General features: G+C 35.7%; 1 protein-coding gene across 11 annotated transcripts in view; it reads right to left on the bottom strand.

Annotated features, from left to right (window-relative positions):
• Positions 1–23,394, bottom strand: part of FER (FER tyrosine kinase) — a 466,879-nt gene that overhangs the window by 94,590 nt on the left and 348,895 nt on the right. For all 11 annotated transcript variants that reach the window (XM_019940802.3, XM_033853080.2, XM_073802380.1 and 8 more), the window contains one exon: positions 17,085–17,208. In XM_019940802.3, coding sequence (XP_019796361.1) covers positions 17,085–17,208 — 124 coding nt within the window. The remainder of the gene's footprint in view (positions 1–17,084; positions 17,209–23,394) is intronic.

The raw sequence follows: 23,394 nt of genomic DNA, 5'->3' as shown, positions 1-23,394 counted from the left end.
TCAGTAGGAACCATCATTACCACATGCACTGAGAAAGTGTAAGGGCAATACTATCTTAGAAATGCCATTCTTATGCCTCTGATTATATATTTTTCTATGTTGATGTCTTGCTTCACCTGTTATTTATTTCCCATGGTTTTTCTCTTGCATATTAAATAACTTAGCATTAGATAACATTTTGAGTATATTATGCCCTTTGGAGCAAATAAGGGGAATTGACTTTTTTATACCAAGTACCATTATTAAATAGTATTTTTAAAAATTGGGTATATTTTGTGCTGCAAAATTTTTAAGATTCCCTAACTAATAATCTACATTTGATTCTTTAATACACACATTACTCAGTTGTCCTACGTGCCAGGCACTGTGTTACCTATGGGAATAAGGCCTTAACACGAAGGAAATACAGTTTCACCCTTCAAGAGATTCACAGCTTCCGCTGTGCACCTGTGTATGTTTAAAGCAACAATATTTAAACAACTTCAGAAGAACTGAGTAATTCAAAGAGAAGAGCTTCAAATAAAAAATTTAAGTAAATTTCTGATGCCCAATAGGTGAAAAGAGATTTCCTTCAACAGATACTATTTGAAAGTGGTGGTTCTCTGACCTTCTCATCCTGTAATATAAAAAGCTTCCTGAAATATCCAGTTTCCCTTGTTTCTTAAAGAAAATGAGAAAAAGATATATAAAATTCACACCTTTTGTGTATCCTTTCCTCCTGCTTAATTGAGGACTCCTGATATGTCCAAGTCATAGGTGCACAGGCAGAAGATGCTAGAGCAAATCAAGCTCAGGCAGGCAAGAGTAAACCACTTTGCACTCCAGCAATGATGTAACAAGCCCCCTCACATTATTAATTCTGCAACTGTTAACAGCAATTGTGGAAGATGAGCGTTGCATTCCAGTGCCACCAGGCTGGTTTTAGATTCAGCAGTGACAGAAATCTATTCTTATCTCTTCTCAAAATCTAGGGGATTCTAGACCATGACCATGTTTTCTTGCATTGGGAAAGACAGCTGGACAGGCAGATGGTTCAGGAAAGACAGGAAGATAAATCAAATGGCAACAGATATCTATGAAAATATGAATGTTTCATGCTATGGAGAGGCAGTATATCTGATATGTCAGATCAGAAAACTGCCTGTCTGCTCTTCCCAACAGGGTACAGACAAACGGCCACATGATGAATAGGAAGAACATGCACTGCTGAAAACTGCAGTGGCCCTTCTGCATTAAATGTTCCTTTTTAAGCAATATTAAAATATTTCATAAAATGGTTTCAATTCAGCTCAAAAACAGGGCGTTAATAAAGATGATGGGGAAAAGGCTAATTCCTGTCTTTTATAAAGAAAAGAACAGACATAAATACATCAGGTAAAACTTTTTCAATGTTGTAGTGTTTTTCTTCTAAATAAATAAAGCCTTGAAAATGGAAAGAGGAAAATAAGAAAACAGGTGTATACAGTCAAATAGCTCTGGGCAGTGACCTCTTTCAGTAGCCGGTTTGGAGCAGTAGCCCAGGGAAGGCCCACAGAGATGGCTAGCACTGGCTGCCAATTGTAAATTTTACTTCAGACCACTATGGTTGACATCTTCGTCCTTTACTGTAGCTACATAGAGCCCACACTGTAAATACAGAAGAATGATCACCAGCTGCTTTTACCTCATTCAAACCTTTTTTACTGACAAATTTAACCCATATATTTTTTCATCCATCTTTGTTTTCTTTCATCTAGTTCTAATATGCCTTGGTGAACAACACCCTCTTCCTCTGTAACTAGACAGTCATTTAACACTATGTATCATTTGAATTGCCATTTAGTTTTCTCAAAGGCTTTCTTATCTCTTATTTTAATTTAACCTTATAGCCATTGATTGTAAAGTAGGTATTGTTAACACTCTCTTAACAGAGGAAGGGAGAAAATCTGGATATAATACACTTTTTTCAAGATAATTTTCTCTTTTAATTTGTTTTTTTTTAAATCATAGAAAAACTAGGGAAATGTCTTTATTTTAGGTAGACCGATATTCATGCCTTGAGATGTGAAAAAAACAACAAGAGACACTTTCGGTGTTGTCACTGTTAAATCCCAGTCATTTGAGAATAACACAAAGCTGTATTCTGTGTCCACGTATTTCATTGTTACATTGTTTCACATGTTACAGTGAGTTCTATTGGCCAGATAGCAAGACTCCCCAGAAGCAAAACCCATTACTCTCCTGGTTTTCTTCCCAGAGAAGAAAACCTTCCAAAGGAAACAGGTTTCTTTCTATGAATGGTGTTTTTATATTTCTTTGACTGATAGTTTAATTGTACAGAATTAGGGACATTTCTGAATAGAGTGAAAATTATTTTTCTCCTTCATTTTCCAGTTGTCATTGTTATTTGTGGCACTATAAGTTATCAAGGATGAAATAATTTAAGATCTTAAAGGAAACACTTAACTATCAGTGAATCCCTAAGTAAGCAAATAAGTTAAATAAACGTTATTCTAGAACCATTTTACTGTCAAACTAGATTAACAGTACTAGAAATGACAAACATTGGGTACTACCATCAAAAGTTAAAAGTAATTTTGAAATTCCCTCCTCATTTAAAAAAGCTAGGGGCAAAATGAACTGATAGTTTTTAAATGAATGAATGAATGAATGGTTTTAAAAAATCACATATATTTTTCCATGTTCTTTTCTTACCCTCAAATATTTCTTTCACTGATTCACGATTAATTCAAAGTTTCACTGATTCACTCATCCATTTATTCATTCACTTTGCTTTCATCATTTCCACATTGTTTATCTCCATGTCAGACCTTTCTCTTCAGTTCTACTTCTAAATACTCACCTGCCTTTTCAATGTCTTCACAAATATCTTACAGGCACTTCAGATTCAACATGCCTCAAAATAAACTCATCATTTCACCCCCAATCTCCTCCCCCCACAAGAAAACCCCCAAAACCGAACAAACCAAAAAACCGTGCTCATCTTCCAGTATTTCCTGAGTCTAGAGACCTATCATCCAGCTGCACATGCCAGAAACATGGAAGATGTCTTGATACTGACTTCCTTGAAAGCTTCCCTTCCCTGCATCCACTCTTCCCTCTAGTCTGGTCTCCACACTGCAGCCAGAGTAATCTGCATGGAACATGAATGTGATCTCTCCTACAAATAGATAACTAATAAGGACCTACTGTATAGCACAGGGAACTCTTCTCAATACTCTGTAATGACCTATAGGGGAAAAGAATCTAAAAAAGAGTGGATATATGTATAACTGATTCACACTGCTGTACAGCAGAAATTAACACAAAATTGTAAATCGACTATACTCCAATAAAAATTTAAAAAACAACAAACAAAATCCCTACAATGGTCTCCATTGCTCTCAGGGTCAGGACCACCCTCCTGCACCTGCCCTACACCTCACAGGGTCTGGCCCCTGCTACCTCTCTGGTCGCATCTCAAGTCGCTATTTAACCGAGTCATAGTCTGATTACCTTTCATTGCCTTGAAAGGCCGTTCTCCTTCCCACCTCCAAGCCACTCTCTCCCAGTTGATTGTTTCCTCTCTCCTCTTCCATCTTCCCTTAGTTACTTAACTTTCGGTTCGAATGTCATTTCTTCAGAGATGCCTTCCACAGCCTCAGGATGGGGCCATATCCCACTTTAAAATGCATTCTTTGTATGAATATCTGTTAATGTATGGCTCATTCGCTAGACTTTAAGCTCCTCAAGGACAGAGACGCCATCTGATTTGCTCAATTTATTATTCCAAACACCAACCATGTGCTTGACACATAGAAAGTACTTAAGTAAATACGTGATGACTTCAATTGAACAAACATTATGGAACACTTGCCCTCTGACTGCTTTTCAATACCCAGATGCTTACAAAGTAAGTGGATAAAGTATTCTTTAATAAAATTAGAAGGGAAAAGTAAAATGTTTAAGTTCTGCTAAATATGGTAAAATGTCAATTTAGAAATCCCTTGGGAATTAAGCTTATTTTTAATACAGCCAGTCATGTAAAAGAAATTCAATAAATTACCCCAATATTTGTTGGGTGGCTCTTGCAGTTTAGACTGCTGTATGCTATTTTTTAAATCCCTGCTATAAAAGGCCTTTGGAAATCCTATTCTTGTTTCTTGTCCACTCCCTTCCCCCAATGTACTCTTTAACAAATTATCAAATATCTTTCACTTCTCTCATTTTCCTTGAGAGTAGAGAGCATGACTAAACAGGGCCTTTTACAAAGAAGGCATTCAATACATGGTTTTACATTGATTTAACCCGTGGAACATAGAGAGGCTTTAGAAATTATGAATAAATTGAGGAATTTTACCAGGCAAGCTTTTATGATATCAAAAAGCAAAAATATAGAAATCTCAATAATTGTTTCTACTAGGATATGCATTTAAGTATAAATTTGATAAGAAAATTATAATTTTCTTTCCTTTACTAATATATATTTAAAAAAAGTCTTAATATTTATATGGCACAATGTGATAAAAAAGAGTGAATTCTTAAATTACACACCATTTATGTTTTCATTTGATTCCAAAGAGGTTTATAGATTATTTGTATATCATGCCATATGGTTATGTCCTACCTTGAGTTTTAAAATATCTCAAATAGCAGACATAATTATTTTAATTTTTTTCTTCATTAATTTATGTAAGTAAATAGATGCCTAATTTTAAAAAAGTATAATGGGAATTTTAAGAGTGAAGGGAGAAATACTATTCACTGAGAATTAAAGTTACTCATTATATACTGTCTTAAAAGGCAAGGAACTAAGTACCTCTGCACTATTCTAGCCATACCATTCATATTCTCTCATTATTTACACAATAATGAGACAGAGGGCACGTAAGGGAGAAAGAAGCTAAATGAAATATGTGCCTATTGAGCTCTCTAATACATAATAATACATCTGATGTTTGCTGCCCAATTATTTCAAACTACATGTTAAATATTAATACTTTCTGGCATGTTTTAAACTACTGCTGTTTTCTTAAGCCCTGATCATTGTCTGCAATAGGACAGGGTCAATATAAAAAATAACTACTGTTAGATGAAAAAGGGATTGAAACAGGATAGTATTCACCTTCTGTGACTCTTGGAGGATGACAATATCTGGAGAAGAGCACTGACACTGTCTCACTAAAACTCTGGGGTGATCACATTCACACAATCAAAAAAATACTCTGAGCAACCTAAAACCTTCATTCTGACTCACAACAGAAAAAGAATTTTGGTCTGTTTGTGTAACACATACTGGTTTGCATCACACATAATTACTTCTTCATTTATGCAATATAAAGAAATGAGTTAGTGAAAAATAAAAATGGAAGAATAACATTTAGGGGTGAAACAGTTTAGGATTATTTTTCCAGAAAGTTCTTAGTCATCTAATGGCATTCAATTAGTACTTTGGACAGCAGATAAGACCTATTTCATTTATTCATTAATTTATCCACTTATTCATATATTAGATATTTATCACACTCCTACCTTTTGAAAAGTACCCAGTGAAAAATGTTCACAGAAAATTTACACTATTTCCTTCCCCACAAAGAAGCAAATCAAACTGTGCAATAAAAAATGTTCAGTATTAAAAGGTCAATTTGAGAACACAAAATAGGGATGTGTTTCTTTTCTATAATAATAAAAATGTCTATTCATAAGAAGTATAAATAAGTGTACCAGACGACAAACAGTAAGTCTCTAAGCTATTTTATAAAACTTTGATATTCATTATAATAGAGGCCATTTAATTTTACAGTATATAACCTTACATTAGAAGGAAATGGCCTTTGTTTAGTAAACAAAATAGCAAGTGAATGACATCTTCTCTCTTGTGTCACTTTAGTTCTACAGATGACATTAAACCTCCAAGAATCAGACTTGAACCAGACTTAATCAGACTTAAATTAACTAGCAACATTACCGAGTTATTAGGTTAGGTAAATAATAATTATTTTCATACACAAGTCATAAAACCAGAGACCTGGGGGAAAATATAACCCTCTATAAATTATGTATACATTTAATTTTACTTATTTCTTTAAATCAATGGGTCTGTGACCTAGGATACTATTTGCAAGGTACCATTCTTAAAGATCTGTATCTTATTTGGAAAACATATGTCCAATTAAATGCAAAAAATTGCAGATGAGATCTTGAGGTTACTTTCTTTTATTTTCTTCCATTACAAGAAATATAAGATTAATGTGGGAAAGTGAGAATGCCAGAAGGAGTGGCGCTCTGTCTACTCTTGACTCTGTCACTAGCACAGTTCTCAGCATTTAGTAGGCTCCCAGTAAAAAGAAAACTACGTGTTATGCTTTTATTTGGCTCATTATAGTTTGAAGCAGTCATGTTTGAATTACTAGAATTACAGAAAACAGAACATTGGAGAGTGTCTTACAGTCACCTGACTTTATGAGGAAAGTAATACTGGAAGATCATTGTTTGATATCTGTGCAAATATGAAGTTATCCTTCACTCTTTCTTTCACTTACATATAATGTCTAATATCGCAGCAAATCCTGATGGCTCTACCTTCAACATTCACCCAGAACCGACCACTTCTCATGCTCTCCACCACTACCCTCCTGGTCCAGCTCCCATGGTCTCTCACTTTGATTACTGCAATAGCTCTCTAACTGGTCTTCTCGTTTCTGCACTTGCCCCCTTAGAGTCTATTTTTAAAAAAGAATTCCAACTAATCCTTAAAAAACCTGGGACAGATCAAGTCAGTCCTCAATGGCCCCCACCTCATGAAGACTAAAAGCAAAGCCCTTTCCATGACTTACAAGATCTTCCTGATCGGGCCACCACATAACCGTTTAACCTCATTTTCTGTCTCCCTTGTTGGGCTTCTTTGGACATACCTGGCAGGTGCCTATCTCAGGGTTTTTTGTACTTGCTACAAAGTTGCTAAAGTTTTTCTCACTGATATTCACAGGGCTCACTCCTTTCTCTCTTCTGGGTCTTCTCTTACACCTTATATAAAACAGTGCCTCGGGCTTCCCTGGTGGCGCAGTGGTTGAGAGTCTGCCTGCCGATGCAGGGGACATGGGTTCATGCCCCGGTCCGGGAAGATCCCACATGCCGCAGAGCGGCTGGGCCCGTGAGCCATGGCCGCTGAGCCTGGGCGTCCGGAGCCTGTGCTCCGCAACGGGAGAGGCCACAACAGTGAGAGGCCTGCGTATCACTAAGAAAGAAAGAAAAAACAAACAAAAAAACAGTGCCTGCCCCTACCTTCCCATTCCCTTTAATCCTATTTTGTGACTCTCTATAACATTTCTCACCATGTGGAATATTTTATATTTACTTGCTTATTCTTTTTAAAGTGCATTTATTATCTGCTTCCCCTCTCTTTCGTAAGCTCCGTAAGGGCAGAGTTTTGTTTATTTGCCACTGAAGGGGAAGCAGAATTTGCAGCCCCAAAATACACCTTTTAGGCTTAAGGATTACTTTGAGCTGATTATTTGAGCAGACACAGGAGAAGCTCTGAAAACTGAGTAGTTACCCTTTTTAAGGGAAATTTCCATTTGTAAGGGTGTCTCCCTCTCTACCAGGAAGAGAGGGATGACTAAATCTCTTAAAAACTCATCAATGGAGAAAACACCAACTTAAATCTGCATAGCAACCTTACCCTTGTTTACTGTGCTTTTCCTGGTAACTCCCTATAACTGGCCTCCCCTCTTCCCCAACATCTTTCTTTTGTCTTTAACTGGATGTGGGATTTAAGGTGGTGGCTTGGGCCATTTCAGGGAGTTACTCAGTTTTCCTGGGTATCTCCCATGTATACAGGAGGTGTACTTCTTATTAAACTTCTGTTTTTCTCCTGTTGATCTGTTTTTCATTACAGGAGTCTCAGTCAAGAACCTAGAAGGGCAGAGGGAAAATTATTATCCTCCCCTATACTGCTGTAGCCATAGTATCTAGAAGAGTGTCTGGCCCAAACATACTCAGGGCTGGAAACACATAGCTAAAAGGGTAATGAGAGTAAGGTAGCAAATTGTGGTGCAATCGGCTGGAGATACAGATGAACCACCTGGAGATTCCTAGGCTTTAATTTTGTTTTTTCTTCACGGTGAGGATGTGGACTTGTTGACAGCAACAAGAACCAATAGAGCCCAATGTTTAAAATATCACATTAAACAAAATCACACAGATGTATAAGTACTCTGTGAATAGTGTCATAAGCTCCACATTACAGCCATTAGTAAGAAAATGAGTGTCTCAGATTCAACAAGGCCCTATCCTATGTAGACAGTGTAATCGTTAGAAACTCTGGGGACCACAGTCAAGTGAACTGAGATATCCTGCATTTGCTTTTGCTTTACGTGGCCATCTTCTGAAAAGTTTCTGCATCCTTGGCTAAGTAGACAACTGAATGTAATCTTACATAATGGTATGGACATGAGTCGTCTCTTCCTGCTAAATTGTGAGCCTCTTGAAATGCTGTAGGGATATTTCTTATTGGAGAGCTTGGAGATATCCCTTTCCTACTCAAGTAGCCTTGCAGTGTCTAACCCAAATCAGTGTGTCAGAAAGAGTATTATTATCTTCAATTTATATTGGAAGAGATGAAAGTATAGTAGGTAACTTCATTCATTCATCCATTCAACAAACTTTTACTGAGCACCAAAACTAGATACTGGCAACTGTTCTCTGTATCAAGGAATGAACAAGATCAAGCCAGTATCCTCATGGAGCTTACATTCTAGTTGAGGCAGACAATAAAAAGTAAACCAGTACTTTTTTATGGTTTCTATGTCTACATGTACCACTGTTATACATATATTTATATACACATAGTTGCATATGTAGATATAAATGGTCATGATAAGGACTGATGAAAAATGAAGCAGGATAAAGGTTACAGCGAATGCTGAGGTGGGGGCAGGGAAGGGGTCCAAAGTCACACAGCTGATGTGCTACAGGGCCAGGATTCAAACACAGAGCATTCCAGTGTCAAATCTGTGGGCTTAGCCACTATGCTGAAGCTGTTATACGGCTCTGCAAATGCTGGGCTTCCAGGCTGTTAGAGCTGGCAGTGCACAGGCAGACAGTCTGACTGGCACAGAGACACTTGAAAAGGGAAACCTGGGAATGAAAAGGCCTTCTCATCGTGCTTTTGAATTTCATCAAATCAAAAACATATTTAAAGATAATTGGACAAAACCCCAAGTAATTCTCAATATTAGTGAGGTGAGTCAATGCTCAGTAAATGGCTCAGGCTTGAGTTCTCTAGTTCCATATGTTGATTGCTCTGATCCTGCCTCGGAGGCCAGAGAGTAGGAAACAAACATAAAAAAACAAAAAAAGCAAGCGAGAAGGTTAACCTTGTTTCTATGTCATCCGTGTTCTAATGGATTCCTCAGAAGCCAGAATTTCTATTTGACCAAGACTAATTAGGAAAAGGCAGCTACTCTAGCATATATCAGGTTTTACTTTAGAACCTGAATTCAACCAACGGTTACCCAAATGCCTGGGGTAATCATGAACCCAACTCCACGGTTCTGGGCTTAATCTCCTGTCTGTCGTATGGATGTGGTGTGAGCTAGGATTCAAGGAGACTGCATGACCACCTGCAGGAAAGAGTAAACCCACCAGCCCTTCACCAAGGAACTGGGTGGGGATGAATCATCCCAGGAAAATACGGAGTTAAGACTTGTAAAGCACTCTCTTATCTCTACAACGAGGCTTTCTCTAAATCAGCATTTATTAAATGGTTTTAAAATTTGCTTCATACAAGAGATGTCCACATGGCTGCTTATATTCACAAAAGGGGAGAAACTGAAAAGTGTATCTAACACATAGTTTAAGTGTTTTGCTTAGTTTCACAGCCTTTGTCATTCACTTGATCTAGACTTGGGTCATCCATTCACCAGCTGTATGACATTGGACAAGTTACTTATTTTGATGGCTCAATTTTTTCTAGTGTGAAATAGAGATAAATGGTCACAGAAATATGAAGACTAAATAAGATAATGAATGTGCTTGCCCAATAGGAATCATTCAATGAATGCGTGGTAGCCATCTTTTAGGGAGACTGCTCAGTATGTGTCCCATCCTCTGAGAATTATCCCCTCACACACAGTAACCAGCTCCTGTAAATCTATGTAACAGTCATCCTGCTTACTTTTCCCTTGTCTAGCCATGTTATTGATTAAAACAGGGGTAGACACCTAATATAAACTGGGCCAATCAATTCTTTCTGCCAAGAATTTGAAATGAGACCTCAAAGAGTAATTAATTATCTGCAGATGAGGGGCTTGGAACGTTGTGACTCGAATGTCACTTGAGGGACCTTTGCACATCGGGGCAGAGGAATGTAGTCTTCAGAGCAAGAGGTAAATGAAGTAGCAACATAGCAAGAAGAAATAATGAAAGACCAAGTGAACACAGAGGGTAAACAGAAAGAGATGCTGCTTTGGTTCCTGCTTCCCAGTTCCTAATTATAATGACTCCCAGAGCTGGCTGAACTTCCTGTCTTTTGAGTTCTGTGAGATAACTCTATTTCCTTCTAATAAATTTCCTATTGCTTAAATTAGCTTAAGCAATTTCTGTTTTTGTAATCAAATAGGCCCTAAGAGAAAATGGTAAACCAACCATTTGTGTTTGTTTAATGTAAAAGATCACTTTTGACATTCTGAACCAGGAATGTACTTAATGTAATTAAGTGAATAAAAGTCAGAAATAGTAGAGAATGAGGTATAGGCTAATTTTCCTCTATCATTTCTATGTAACATAAGACAAGGCTAGCCCTCACTAAGCCATGAAACAGTGCTCATGTACTCCTATTCCCTTCTTCCCCTCTCTTTTCACTCTCAAGGACTTTCATTCCGTTTACTGGACTGAGCTGAATTCCTGAACAGTATCCTACATATGCTGCATCTTTCCTACCAGTAACCATAAATCAAAACTCATCCGTTCTCTGACCCTTTACCCCAAATCCATCATTTTTGTTTTCTAAGAAGGCAGTTAGATACTCTGGTACATTAACTGAACCCAACGTGTTAACTGATTCCAGTATAAGAGAAGGCTTCCTTTTTCATTCCTGGAAACATAGATGTGACTTTAGGAAAAAATCCTTTAATTAAAATGAATGAAACTAGCGATAGGAAATTCTGACACTGAATAACGTAGCAGGATAAATAATTTTTAGAAAGGTGTTCCTGTGAATACCAAACTGCTCTAGAAAAAAGACAAAGGTTAAACTAGAGGAGGACCATATATTTTTGAGACTTTTAAAATTACAGTCCTCTTTGTACTGTAGCAAAATTGGTTTAGAAGCTAAAAGTAAAGCTTAATATATTCAAAATTATAATCAAATGTTAGAACAAGAAAACCAGTCATAAATGCTTAGTCAACTAACTTGAGATTATCACATTTCTATGCTAATCCTGTGTTTTTAATTAACAGATAAAGTAGAAGGGGGTATCTAAACAATAGTGTACAAAAAATGAAAAAAAATTTCAAGCTCTAATTAAATGGAGAAGCAATAACAAAATACTGCTGCATTTCAGCAACTGTTCATTAAAAAACAACAGAAAAGACCTTGGTATGTCTTTCTAAAATTACATTTCACAGGCTTCAGCATCCTCTTCTGTTTTTACTCATGACCATAAAGAGTCCAGATGTTGATTATAAGCTGAGCCATCACACCAAACACCAGCTGGCCTTCTGCCCTGAATCTTCTAATTAGTCAGAAGATGCATTTCTTATGGAAAGCAGCTGAGTCCAGTGTAGTGATTCAGAGTGGGGCTCTCAAACCAGAGTGCCAGGATCCACATCCTGGATCTGCCACTTTCTTTTAATATGATCTTGGGCAACATACTCAACCTCCCTAACCATAAGTCTCCTCATGTTACAACAGGCCCAACAATAGTACCCACTGTTGCCTTGAGGATTCACTCATTCACCTTTAAGTGCCAGGCACTGTTTTAGGCTTTTGGAATCCAAAAGTAAACAATATAGGTAAAAATTATTGCCCTCCTGAAGCTTAAGTTCTCATATATTGAATCAAAAGCACTTAATTAGCATAATGCCTGGTACTCAGTAAGTAATCAATAAATGTCAGTTGTTAGGCTCATGAATACTTGATTGAGACAGAACAAAACACTGGAATGGGAATGTGTCATAATGAAGTCAGCACATCTAAGACCTAACAGTGGCCCTGCCACTAATTCTCTAGGTGACCTTCGTTTAATCTTTCTCGGCCTCGGTTACTTAGTCTGCAAACTGATCTTAAGATCCCTTTTTTAAATATATGGAGGATCATAAGACACAGAAAAGATGAAGTGTTCAAAAACACTGAAGAAAATATGCAGATACATTAAGCACAAGAATACTTTTCCACTACATTCAAAGTTTAGGAAGAACTCAGATGCTAGTCAGTTGCATTTAAAAAATAAACTCTCAAGAGAGTTTCCATTTTCAAGGGAAAAATGTAAATGATCAATATCATACCAAATCTTTAGCTTCATGAAATATGAAATCACAAACAACAAAAATAAGACAGAAGTTACATTTTACATTTACCTTAAAAAGTACACATGCTTAAACCTTATCAGAAATCACTGGATGAAATAATCTTCTTCTGGAACATATGTAAGTGAAATGTAATATTATTCCTTTCTGGGCAATCTTAGCTTTCTTAAATTGTTTTTCCAATGAAACTTAAAAATAAAATTGGTCCCATACCTATACCTTTTCACAAGATTATACATTTTTCAAGATTCTGTAAATTTTGTTCAAATTACTTTCCTTTTCCAGTTAAAAACCACAGACTTTTAACTGTCTTAAAATTATCTGAATGTATGGCTAGATATTCCCAAGTTTAGCCAAATTAAAGGGTAGACACAGCCCTTGGAAAGAAAGACCCTGTTTATCTGGCTCAGCCCAACGTTCCTTGGTATTCCCATTTTGATAGTATTATACTCTTTGTAGATCCATGATAGTCATACTTTCTCATGAAAAACATAACTTTGCTTTCAACTTTGCTTCAGCTAGAAAATTCTTTCTCCTTCTATTCAATGATACACTCAAGTCTCACTCAAACAGTATCATCTGCAAAACTTTCCCTGATTACTCCCCACCATAGCTCCCAGACTGACAGGTCATATTAGACCCTCTTGATATTGCTCCCATGGTATCTTGTATACATTGTCACTAAACTTATTATCTCTTTGCATTATTATTATTTTCTGTTACATCCATCTGAAGGCAGGGATCATGATTCTCATATTGCTCTCATCCTGGCACAGAATAAGCTAATGTTCATGTTTTTGAAGTGCCAGCAATACCATTGTTCTCAATGGATAAGCAAAACATTTAGCAAACAATAAAATATTTGCAGTCTTATATATTTTCATTTGTAGAGTTATTAATCTTACTCCATAACAAAACATCACTGTGGTAGAGTAATCAAAAATGAAGAGGAATCAGTACAAGAGTTAAAATAGAAAAAGAAATCATATTCTATAGTATCTCTCCCTAGATACCTTTTCTGGCACTGACAATGACATACAAGATCATGAAATGCAGAAATGCTTCCAAGACTCCCAATAGATTATGGTCTTTAACTCAAATACATGGCAATCAAGAGTTTATCCTTCCTTTACTTTCCATGGACAAATAAAATACATGGCATAAAACCAATTTTTAAAAATAAACCCAAATAAAAATAAATCTTGTAGTAGAACTCATCAGCAATAAAACCATAAACACCGTTACCATTTAAATCTAATATAATGTCAAACCTCAATCCACTTAACATCAAGAATCATCAGGTTTAATACTTTTTCCAGAGTGACAACTAGCAATCTAATAACACGGCACTGTAAGTAAACACACCCCTGCAAAGTTTATCAGTGTACTTCAAATATTTGTATGAAGTACAAGTAGGAAAGAAAATTTCACATTGGCTTATAGAATAATTATAAAGAAAACAGGGTTGATTACAACTAAACTGAAACACAAAATATCCAACACTCTCAAACTATAAGCAGAAATAGTTTCAATTAGAAACTTAGTGTATCAAGAGAACACTCCTGGAAGTGAAATGGAAATTACAATAAGAACGCTTTCCAAAACAGCATGCCATTTCTTTATGCAATTATTTGTTTCCATTTTATAGCTGTCATACTTGTTTACCTATAATGAAACATTGCTCTGCTCTTCTCATAGTAATCAAAACAATACAACAAAGCTAAAGAAAGAGAATGCGTCCCCCAAAAGTTAAGATGATATTCTGGGGAGATGCAATTAGAAATATTTTCAAGTTCTGAATTCCAGTGACCTCTAATCAGTGAACAGGATAAAATGTATAAGTTCATATAAAATTTAAAGCATATTTAAATTTTTTTGCTTTGATTTGTAGGACAAAGACTTTAGAATTCATAGACATACATATATTTTGGGCTGTCAAGAATGGAGCCTGGGGGCCTTTCTTCATTACTTGAAAAATGAAAGGGAACTTTTAATCACGTTTTAGAAACTTTAATTAAATTTTGAAATACCTTACTAGAAATTCTTCCAATGAGGAAAAATACTTTTCACTGCAGTGTATACTATATACATATATAGTATTTATATATTTATGTTATATTTATGCTACATAAATATATATATGATATTTCTTAGGAGAAAAAAACATATAACATGTCTTGAGTATATCTAGTAAATATAAATCAATTAAAACTCCACTGCAATTACTACTGCTACCACAAAATAGTTCCACAGAATGACACAGAGGAACAGAGTTCTGTAGCACAAGTCACTTCCATAAAAAATTCAACACAAAGAATGATTTACTTTCTCAATATAGAGTCCTGTATTGGTGAGGTACCAAAAAAGAAGAGAAAAAAATTGAATTCATCCAAAAGAACATTTATGTTAAGTTTGAAGAGGAACAAAAGATCACTGGCTAGAGGTATCATAAAATTCATCCAGTAATCATGATTAACAAGAGAAATAAGAATAGCAAATAGTTTAGAAGGTATCAGTGGAAGTGATTATAGAAAAATATTATATTGTTGTTATAATATAGTTAGTAAGGAAAATCGTATCAAAAATGTATTTATGAAAATAAAGACAAAAAGAAAATATTCTATGTGACAGATGACAAATTTGGGGTTTTTGTGTTAATGCCTGTCAGCACCCTGACAGATGTGACTAATCGATCACTGGACTCTTTGTCACTGATCCTGGAATCCTTCTCAATGCACAACACAGACAGCCACTACCCATCACTGAAAGTTGGCACTGAAACCCATTTGTCAAACCTGCTCTCACCAACATTGTTCAAGATGTTCAATCAGAAACCTTACCCCCAGGCAAATAGTACAGGACTATGTACAATCTTCTAGGATATGTGGTCAAGCGCGGGTTGACTTTCAAAAATTTGGAAATGCATGAAAATTCTTAAAAACCAAAATGGGAAGATAAAATTACAGCAGATAATGTTATGATTCTGTAAGTGGGATAAATTTTTATAACTGCCATCGGCAATTTAGAATGGTTTCAATTCTCATGATAGAGGCACTTAAAAAAATACAATCATCCATTTGCAAGAAAAGCAATCACTAAAGGCAGCAAGAAATTGAAACAACAGTTCCCTCAACCACAACACACCAGAAATTAAAGACTGCTACTGGTAACTGACATTAAAACAGTTTCTAGAATGTGTATTTATTATGGCTTAAAGCTATAAATAGTCTGAGTTAAAAAAAAAAATCTGAGACACGATAAAAACTGCAGTAGAGAATGTGATACCCAAAGTAGCTTTAACACCTGAGCAATCAAAATTATAGGTTTTCTCTAAATAAACGGCAAAATCCTTAATTGTTACTTTTAACATGAAGTAATGAAATTAGTGATAATGCAATTCTTGTCCAAAATCAATTGTTTTAGTCTTCACAAATATACATTACAATGTGATTTGATCTACAATCATTGAAAGTAAATACAGTCTATATTCATAGAAAGTAAAACAGGAATATGATAGTAGCTTAGTTTTAGTTGTTTTAATTTCCAGAAAAATAGTATCCCTATTGAAATGTATTTTAAAACACATGTGACTGTTGAACTATATTTGAAACATAAGCCATAATTTTAGTTTCAGAATAAAACTGAACACTAAGCAAAATTTTTTGGGGGGAATTAAGTAAAAAATATTCATTGAGATCAAATAAATGTATATTTAAGGTGCATATAACTTTGTTCTGCTGCAATTCTATGTTGTACAACCTCACAAGAATATGAAGTCAAAGGCTGCATAATGAAGCACATGAGAGAAAAATATACCTCAATAACCAACCAGCTTAAAGTTCACAATGGTTCAATCTGACAATGAACCCTCCCCACAGTACACAGTATCATGTGCTGTTTCAAGCAAATAAAAACTACACCAAATCCCCCACTTTATTTTGCTTATATACACTTAGCCATATTTAGGATCTGACATGAATTCTGCAAGAGATCTTAATTTGTATTCACACTTAGCAAAAAAAGATTACTTTCAGCTACAAGCAGCTAAAACCACAATCTATAAAGCATTAAAACCAAGTTGATGGTCTTGATATAATTAGAGAAAGTTTGCTAAAATCTCCTTTGAAATAACTAGTGTGCTCAAATCTTTTACCCTTGGCCAAATTCACTGTCATGAATTGTTTTACTAGTAGGATTTTCTGTAACTTTATAAGTAATTTCTTTGAAAAAGGAGAATAAGTAACACATGAAACAATCTTATTTGGCTACAAGTTTGTAGCTGCTTCTATGACTAACTTGTGGTATATCTTATCACTATGCTATTAATGATTATAATAAAACAAATTTTAATTAGTAAGTCATTGTCTAATGAGGTATACTTACCCCAGGAAGACAGAAAACAAGTGTTTCTGTAAACTAAGTAAGCAACTGTCAAAGAATGCTTTCACACAAAATATGAAAACCAACAAGAAAATACGTTTTGTGAAAGAAATTCACTGCTTTATGATAGCAAGTATATCAGTTTTCTAATACCCTATTAATAAAACTGGAAAATGTTTAAAAAATATTCTCCTTACCTGTGTATACAGTTTTTACTCTCAAGATAGGCCATACCAGAAGCAGCATCTAATGAAAATTTCACTAATTGTTTGAGTTTTATTTCATCCTTCTTCTTTCTCAGAAAGGAGAGGAAATCACCTCCTAGAAGAATTGACAGATGAACAATGAGACAAGATCATGATGAAAGTCATATTTATCACCTATTAGAGATACCTGAAAGAACAAAAAGCATTACACATTTAACCATACTTTTTGCCCATTTCATTTAAGGTGAGGATAAAAGAAAATATGAAAAGAACACATCTTATTAGAAAGCAGACACCATGAATTTTCTTAGATGCAGTTTAAGTACTTTAAGTGCTTCACACTGTATATTACCCAACACATAATAATAACCAAAGTCATACAAAGACAGACTTTCCTCTGTCACAATTTCTCACCAATTTGCCTGGATAAAATGTTCTAAGAAATCTTATTTTCTCTAATACCAAATAAAAGATTACAATTATTATGAGTTAAAAGAGTAAATGATTAAAAAAAAAAAAAAAAAAGAGTAAATGATTAACAACACCATCACTAATAGTAGAGTCAGACAGGAAAAAAAAAAGAAAACTATGATTTTGATATGATTTAGTTGCTGAGTCAGATTGCATTTTTGTGCATCAAATGAATTCCAGTGATGACTTAGAGAAACTCCATAAAACAGCATGGTCCAAAAAAATGTAATGCAAGCCACATAGTAATTTTAAGTATACCGGTAGCCACATTTTAAAAAGTAACAACAATAAAAAGTTGAAAGTGGCTGAAATAGTATGTTTTTTCTTTAGCCCAATATATATAAAATATTATTAAATCAACATGCATCATTACAAAATTATTGTGGACATATTTTACATTTTATCATCCTAAGTCTTTAAAATATGTTGTGTATTTTACATGTATGGGACATCTCAATTTAGATGCAAATTTCCATCTGAAGTATTCGATCTGTATTTAGATTTCATCAAATTTACAGTTAAAAAAGTAGATTCACATACCTAGGTTGTTCCAAACATACTTAACCTTTTCTAATAATTGAATCATGTTACTGGAAATTAAATTTTAAAATTTAAATCAATTAAAATTAAATGAAATTCAAAATTCAGTTTCTTAGAAGCACTAGATACATTTCAAAATTTCAAGAGCTCAGGAGCCACATATGGCCAGTGACAACCATGTTAAATAGGGTAGCCTTAGACTGCATTCACTAACAGCATGGCATTAAACAATTTCCTTGTTAATGTATAGTGTAATGTATTGCATTATTAAACAAAACAAAACAAAACCAAGTTAAAGTATATTAGAATGAATGTTCTCTAAAAACAGTCATCCCTACTTTCTCTTTCTATTAGGCCCTCCGATATTAAGCCAGAATTTCGCAAGAGGGATTAACATTTTAATTGTCATTTCCTGATGTTTTTCATCCTCTTCACCAGGGATCTAGGCCTCCTTAAATAGAACAACTCTAGAGATGAAGACTTAATGGCTTTTTCTTTAATGAGAATACCTAGAAAATAAACAACTGCCTAACTCTCCTTAGAAAGTTCTTTTTCTAATCTCTTCTCCTATTCACAAATCAGTATTACAGAAATTTAGGTGGACTATTTGCAAAATCACTAAGCTATATGCTTTAAAAATAATCTTAATGGTGTCAGATAAGTTACTTTTTTTCCTGTTCTTTTAAAGAGAATATCAAATTTATTACTATGAACATTACTGAAATAGCTTCTATCAAGCTTGACTTAATTTTCTGAAACAAAAACAAAAACACCTAAATGCAACAGTAAACAGCAAAATTACTACTAATTTCTCAACTTTAATACGTTCAAAAAATGTCTATTAAAATGGACTTGAAATCAATATTTAGTTCAAGTTACTTCCTGGACCAATATTCACATATATTAGTTATTTTGTTAGATATACATTGGCCTAGTTTTGAAAAAGTGCACCCTTCTGGTCTTGAAACCACATAAGATTTTTTCTAAGCTACGGAATAACTTTCAAATGAAAAAATCTTTTCTGCAATTTGATTAAAGCATCATATGACATAACCCCAGTGTTCTGCGGAATCCTAATATTATTTCTTTCCAAAACTAGCTCTCATTCAGCACTTTTCCTTCTGCCTCCTGCTCTTTTTAAACTAGTCTTTCACATAATCCTCTTCATACCCCCAATCCCCGTCCCAGCCTGTAAACCCTGTGAAGACAACTGCGCTTCTGTTGTTCAGCATGCTAATTTCAGTGCCCACCACAGGATGTCTAGCACGTAATAATACCTCAAAAAGCATGAAAACAAGCTACCCATGAAATTTTTTATTAATTTTAAACATTTCTTCCTTAGCTTCTCTCCAATGGTTAGAACTATGCTTTTCAAGTACTTGTTCAATGTTAAAATAATGTTTAGAAAAGGATGACATTACATCACTTATCAATGGCACCTGACAGATGCCATAAAATTCTTTAGATTCCAACAATAAAACTTAGTACATTTAAGACTCTGAGCTCATCTTGATAGATGCTTCTGTAACACCACTGCCTTACAAACTGCATCATTTAAAAAAATAATTTGCAAAGAAGCAATCCTTAATAGATAAGACTGTAAATGAACAAATGCACACTAGATTAATAAACAAAGAAAAGACAACACTTAAATAGAATTAAAAATTGGCTGAAAAGTGATGCCAAGTCAATAAAGTATTAGGAAGGTAGGGCTTCCCTAGTGGCGCAGTGGTTGAGAGTCCGCCTGCCGATGCAGGGGACACGGGTTCGTGCCCCGGTCCGGGAAGATCCCATATGCCACGGAGCGGCTGGGCCTGTGAGCCATGGCCGCTAAGCCTGGGCTCCGCAACGGGAGAGGCCACAACAGTGAGAGGCCCGCATACCGCCAAAAAAAAAAAAAAAAAAAAAAAAAGTACTAGGAAGGTAGAGTTAGATACAGCTATCAGAATACTGTGACACAGCCAAAGATACAGACAAAGGGTATCTGATTGTCTCTTAGTTAATCCAAGACTATTTCTACCTTAGAGAAATTTCTTGCTTAAAATCACTAAATCATTAAAGTAAATTTTAGATTTATTTCCCATTTATAGTTATTCATGCCACAGACACAGTGATCTTAAGTAAAGTAGCAGAGCTGCACCATTCCACAGCCCTAGTCAGCTTCCTGCAGAACACTGTTGAGAAGCAAGGTCTTCAGGAAAAAAATTAAATAATTAGCATTGGGTGAGTGTAGCCATTAAGGACCCTGAAGCAAAAATTAAACTATCCAAAGGACAGACTATGAGACTAAAGCTAGGATACCAAGAAAATAATTCAGACTGGGCCAGAAACATTTCTGTGGGGACTGTACCTGATTATTATCATTTAGTGAAGAAGAACTGCAGACTGACATCAGATGATATGATCTTTAGTATTCACTGTGAGGTTACTGTAGAAGATAGTGTCTGTTTCTTTGAACTCATTCTTTTGCCATTTTCATTGTGGCAGTTTAAAGAACCTCTCTTAGAATGTGTGATACATACAATAATCATATGTGCAGCACATGTGTATACATGTTTGCATATGCATGTGTGTATGTGTGTGGCTGGAGTAGCCCAACCTGACCACTGCAATAAGATGGTGGTGTTCATAACTGGGTAAAACAAGATAATAACTCCCCCTTTGTAACTCTGTCTTACCAAAGCTTATTTCTGTATGGCACATTAAACCAAGACAGGATGGATTATTTTCTAGAATTCTTCACCAGTGATGAATTTCTAAGACAATTCTTAGAATGTTTTTATAGCCAACTTTTAGTTTACTAACGAGACAGCATTACATGGTGAAAGGAACATGGAAATTGAAGTCGTGCTGATCTAGGTCTGATTGAAATGGAGCAGGCCCTATGGTCCTTGCCTCGCCCCATGTCCTCAGCCTGCCTTTTGTCTGTGGAAAAACTTTAGCTAAAGAATATGTTTAATCAGAGAAGTGAGAAAATGCAGAAACAGAGGAAAACAGTCAAAGGAGACCAAATAATAATAGTTTAGTCATTAAGCATAGTCGAGGACCTTTAGTTCCTCCTTAAGGGCTGTAGATAATATTCTGAGCCTTATCCTGTGAGCTGTCCTACAGATACTGAAACCGCCACCAGGTGGAAGAAGTTAACTACATGATGGCTAGGCTGTGGCCATGACATAAGCTGCCGCAATTCTGAGAATTGGCCTCAAAGAGCCTGGAACTGAAGATTAACTGTACCTAGGACAATCAAGATGACACTGTCAGACTACCGATGACCAATTTCAGGATGACTGTCAGAGCTGACTGAATTGTTTTTGCATGTAGCTCCCTCCCTCTGCCTATAAAAGCTCTTGCCCCCTGATTGTTGGGGCGGCGGGTGGAGGAAGTCGGCCTTTGGACAGGTGTCCACCCCCGCCTCCACCCTGGTTGCCAGCATCCAAAATAAAGCAAACTTTCCTTTCCCCTAACCTGGCCTCTTTATTGGCTTTTGAGCGGTGAGCAGCCGGACCCCACTTTCGGGTACATGATTAGCTATGTGACCCGGGGTAAGTTGTTCAATCTCTCTAAACTTCTTTAAAACATAAGGATTGGGCTTCCCTGGTGGTGCAGTGGTTGGGAGTCCGCCTGCCGATGCAGGGGACACGGGTTCGTGCCCCGGTCCGGGAGGATCCCACATGCCGCGGGGCGGCTGGGCCCGTGGGCCATGGCCGCTGAGCCTGCGCGTCCGGAGCCTGTGCTCCGCAACGGGAGAGGCCACAACAGTGAGAGGCCCGCGTACCGCAAAAAAAAAAAAAAAAAAAAAAAAACCCGTAAGGATTAATTCCTTTTATTTCTCAAGATGGTTTTGAAGACTAAAATGTATCTAAAGCACTAAGCATATGCCTAGCACATGGTACACACAATAAACACTACAACTTATCATTATTTTTGTTGAAGTTATTTTGCATATAAAATAAGGAAGAGTTGTAGCAGGGACTGGTTGTTTGTCGCACATCAATTTTCCCTCATTCACCTCAATTTCCTTTAGGAGACTGCCCTTCTCCCATTTTAGAAAGTATTTACCTCACCTCAACAATAAAGGTGATCCTAGATTCGCTTAACCCAATCAATGGAGTCCATTTCCCAGTGACTGACTCGGGGATAGGCACATAGTTTAATTTAGGCCACTGAGATACAAGGAGATACTTTAAAGCGTGAAATAAACTTTTTTTTTTTTTTTTTTTGAGAGAAGTACCAGGAAAGAAGCATTCTCTGCAAGTGGAAGTGTACAGGACAGCATGTAGCACCACAAAGACTGGCAGTCTTGGGATGAAGCTATCACTATGGAAAGCAGAAAGAGTAAAGGAAAAAGAATACTTTTTGGTGACATGTTTGATCCACTGGATCACATACTGCCTCAAGAGTGATTTCCCTCTAGAGTTTCCAATTAAGTGAACGAATACAAGCCCTGAGTTTTTTGATATATATCCCGTATTGGCACTCAACGATTCCTTATGGATAAAACAGTATCGATATTAGAAGACCTTGAGAATTAAAAAGATAATATATATATATATACACACACACACACACATATATATATATAAATGTCTGGAACAATTAGGAAATAATGAATAGAAGTGCTTTATTTTGTTTGCAGCCAACTTTTAGTAAGAGGATAAAAGACCATTTTATTCTCAGCAGCTCTTTCTCAAAGATTTCTTACTCTGTGCTGTGAAAATCTGATCCTACCCGTTCTTTCAGTATTAATGGGACTCTGAGGACCTGATCATATTAAACAAACTCGGAGAGGTTATTATGTAAACAAGAATACTAATTTATCAATTTGTCATTTGAGAAAAGGGATCATCAGGGCCATACCACTAATGATTTCTTGTCATTGAATCATGTAGAGATCTTAATTTATCTTCAAACAACTTCAAAGGTTATTAAACTAAGAGATACTAGTCCCTAGTGATATATAAAATGTATAATTCATTACCCTTGTGTTTTAGGTTATCAATTTATTCCTGAGAAGTTTGGTTTAGTTGTATTCACTTAAACATTTAAAATAGGATCGTAATCAAAGCAACAATTATAGAGAGCTATTATGGGGGCTCCATTTATGTCATTGTTCAGAGTTCTTATTTAAAACAAAAATAAACTTTAAGCCAGCCCATCAAAAATAAGGGGAAAAAATCTATATGATAATCATAAACAATGAATGCTGATTCAACTTTTACCCAATGAGACACAGAATAGGTTTTATATAGTAGGAGGTAAGCCAAAACAAGTTCTTGAAGAAGAAAGGATC

This window comes from Tursiops truncatus, chromosome 3 (assembly GCF_011762595.2).
Source record: "Tursiops truncatus isolate mTurTru1 chromosome 3, mTurTru1.mat.Y, whole genome shotgun sequence".
Taxonomy (NCBI): Eukaryota; Metazoa; Chordata; class Mammalia; order Artiodactyla; family Delphinidae; genus Tursiops; species Tursiops truncatus.
This window is presented reverse-complemented; position numbering and strand designations above follow the sequence as displayed.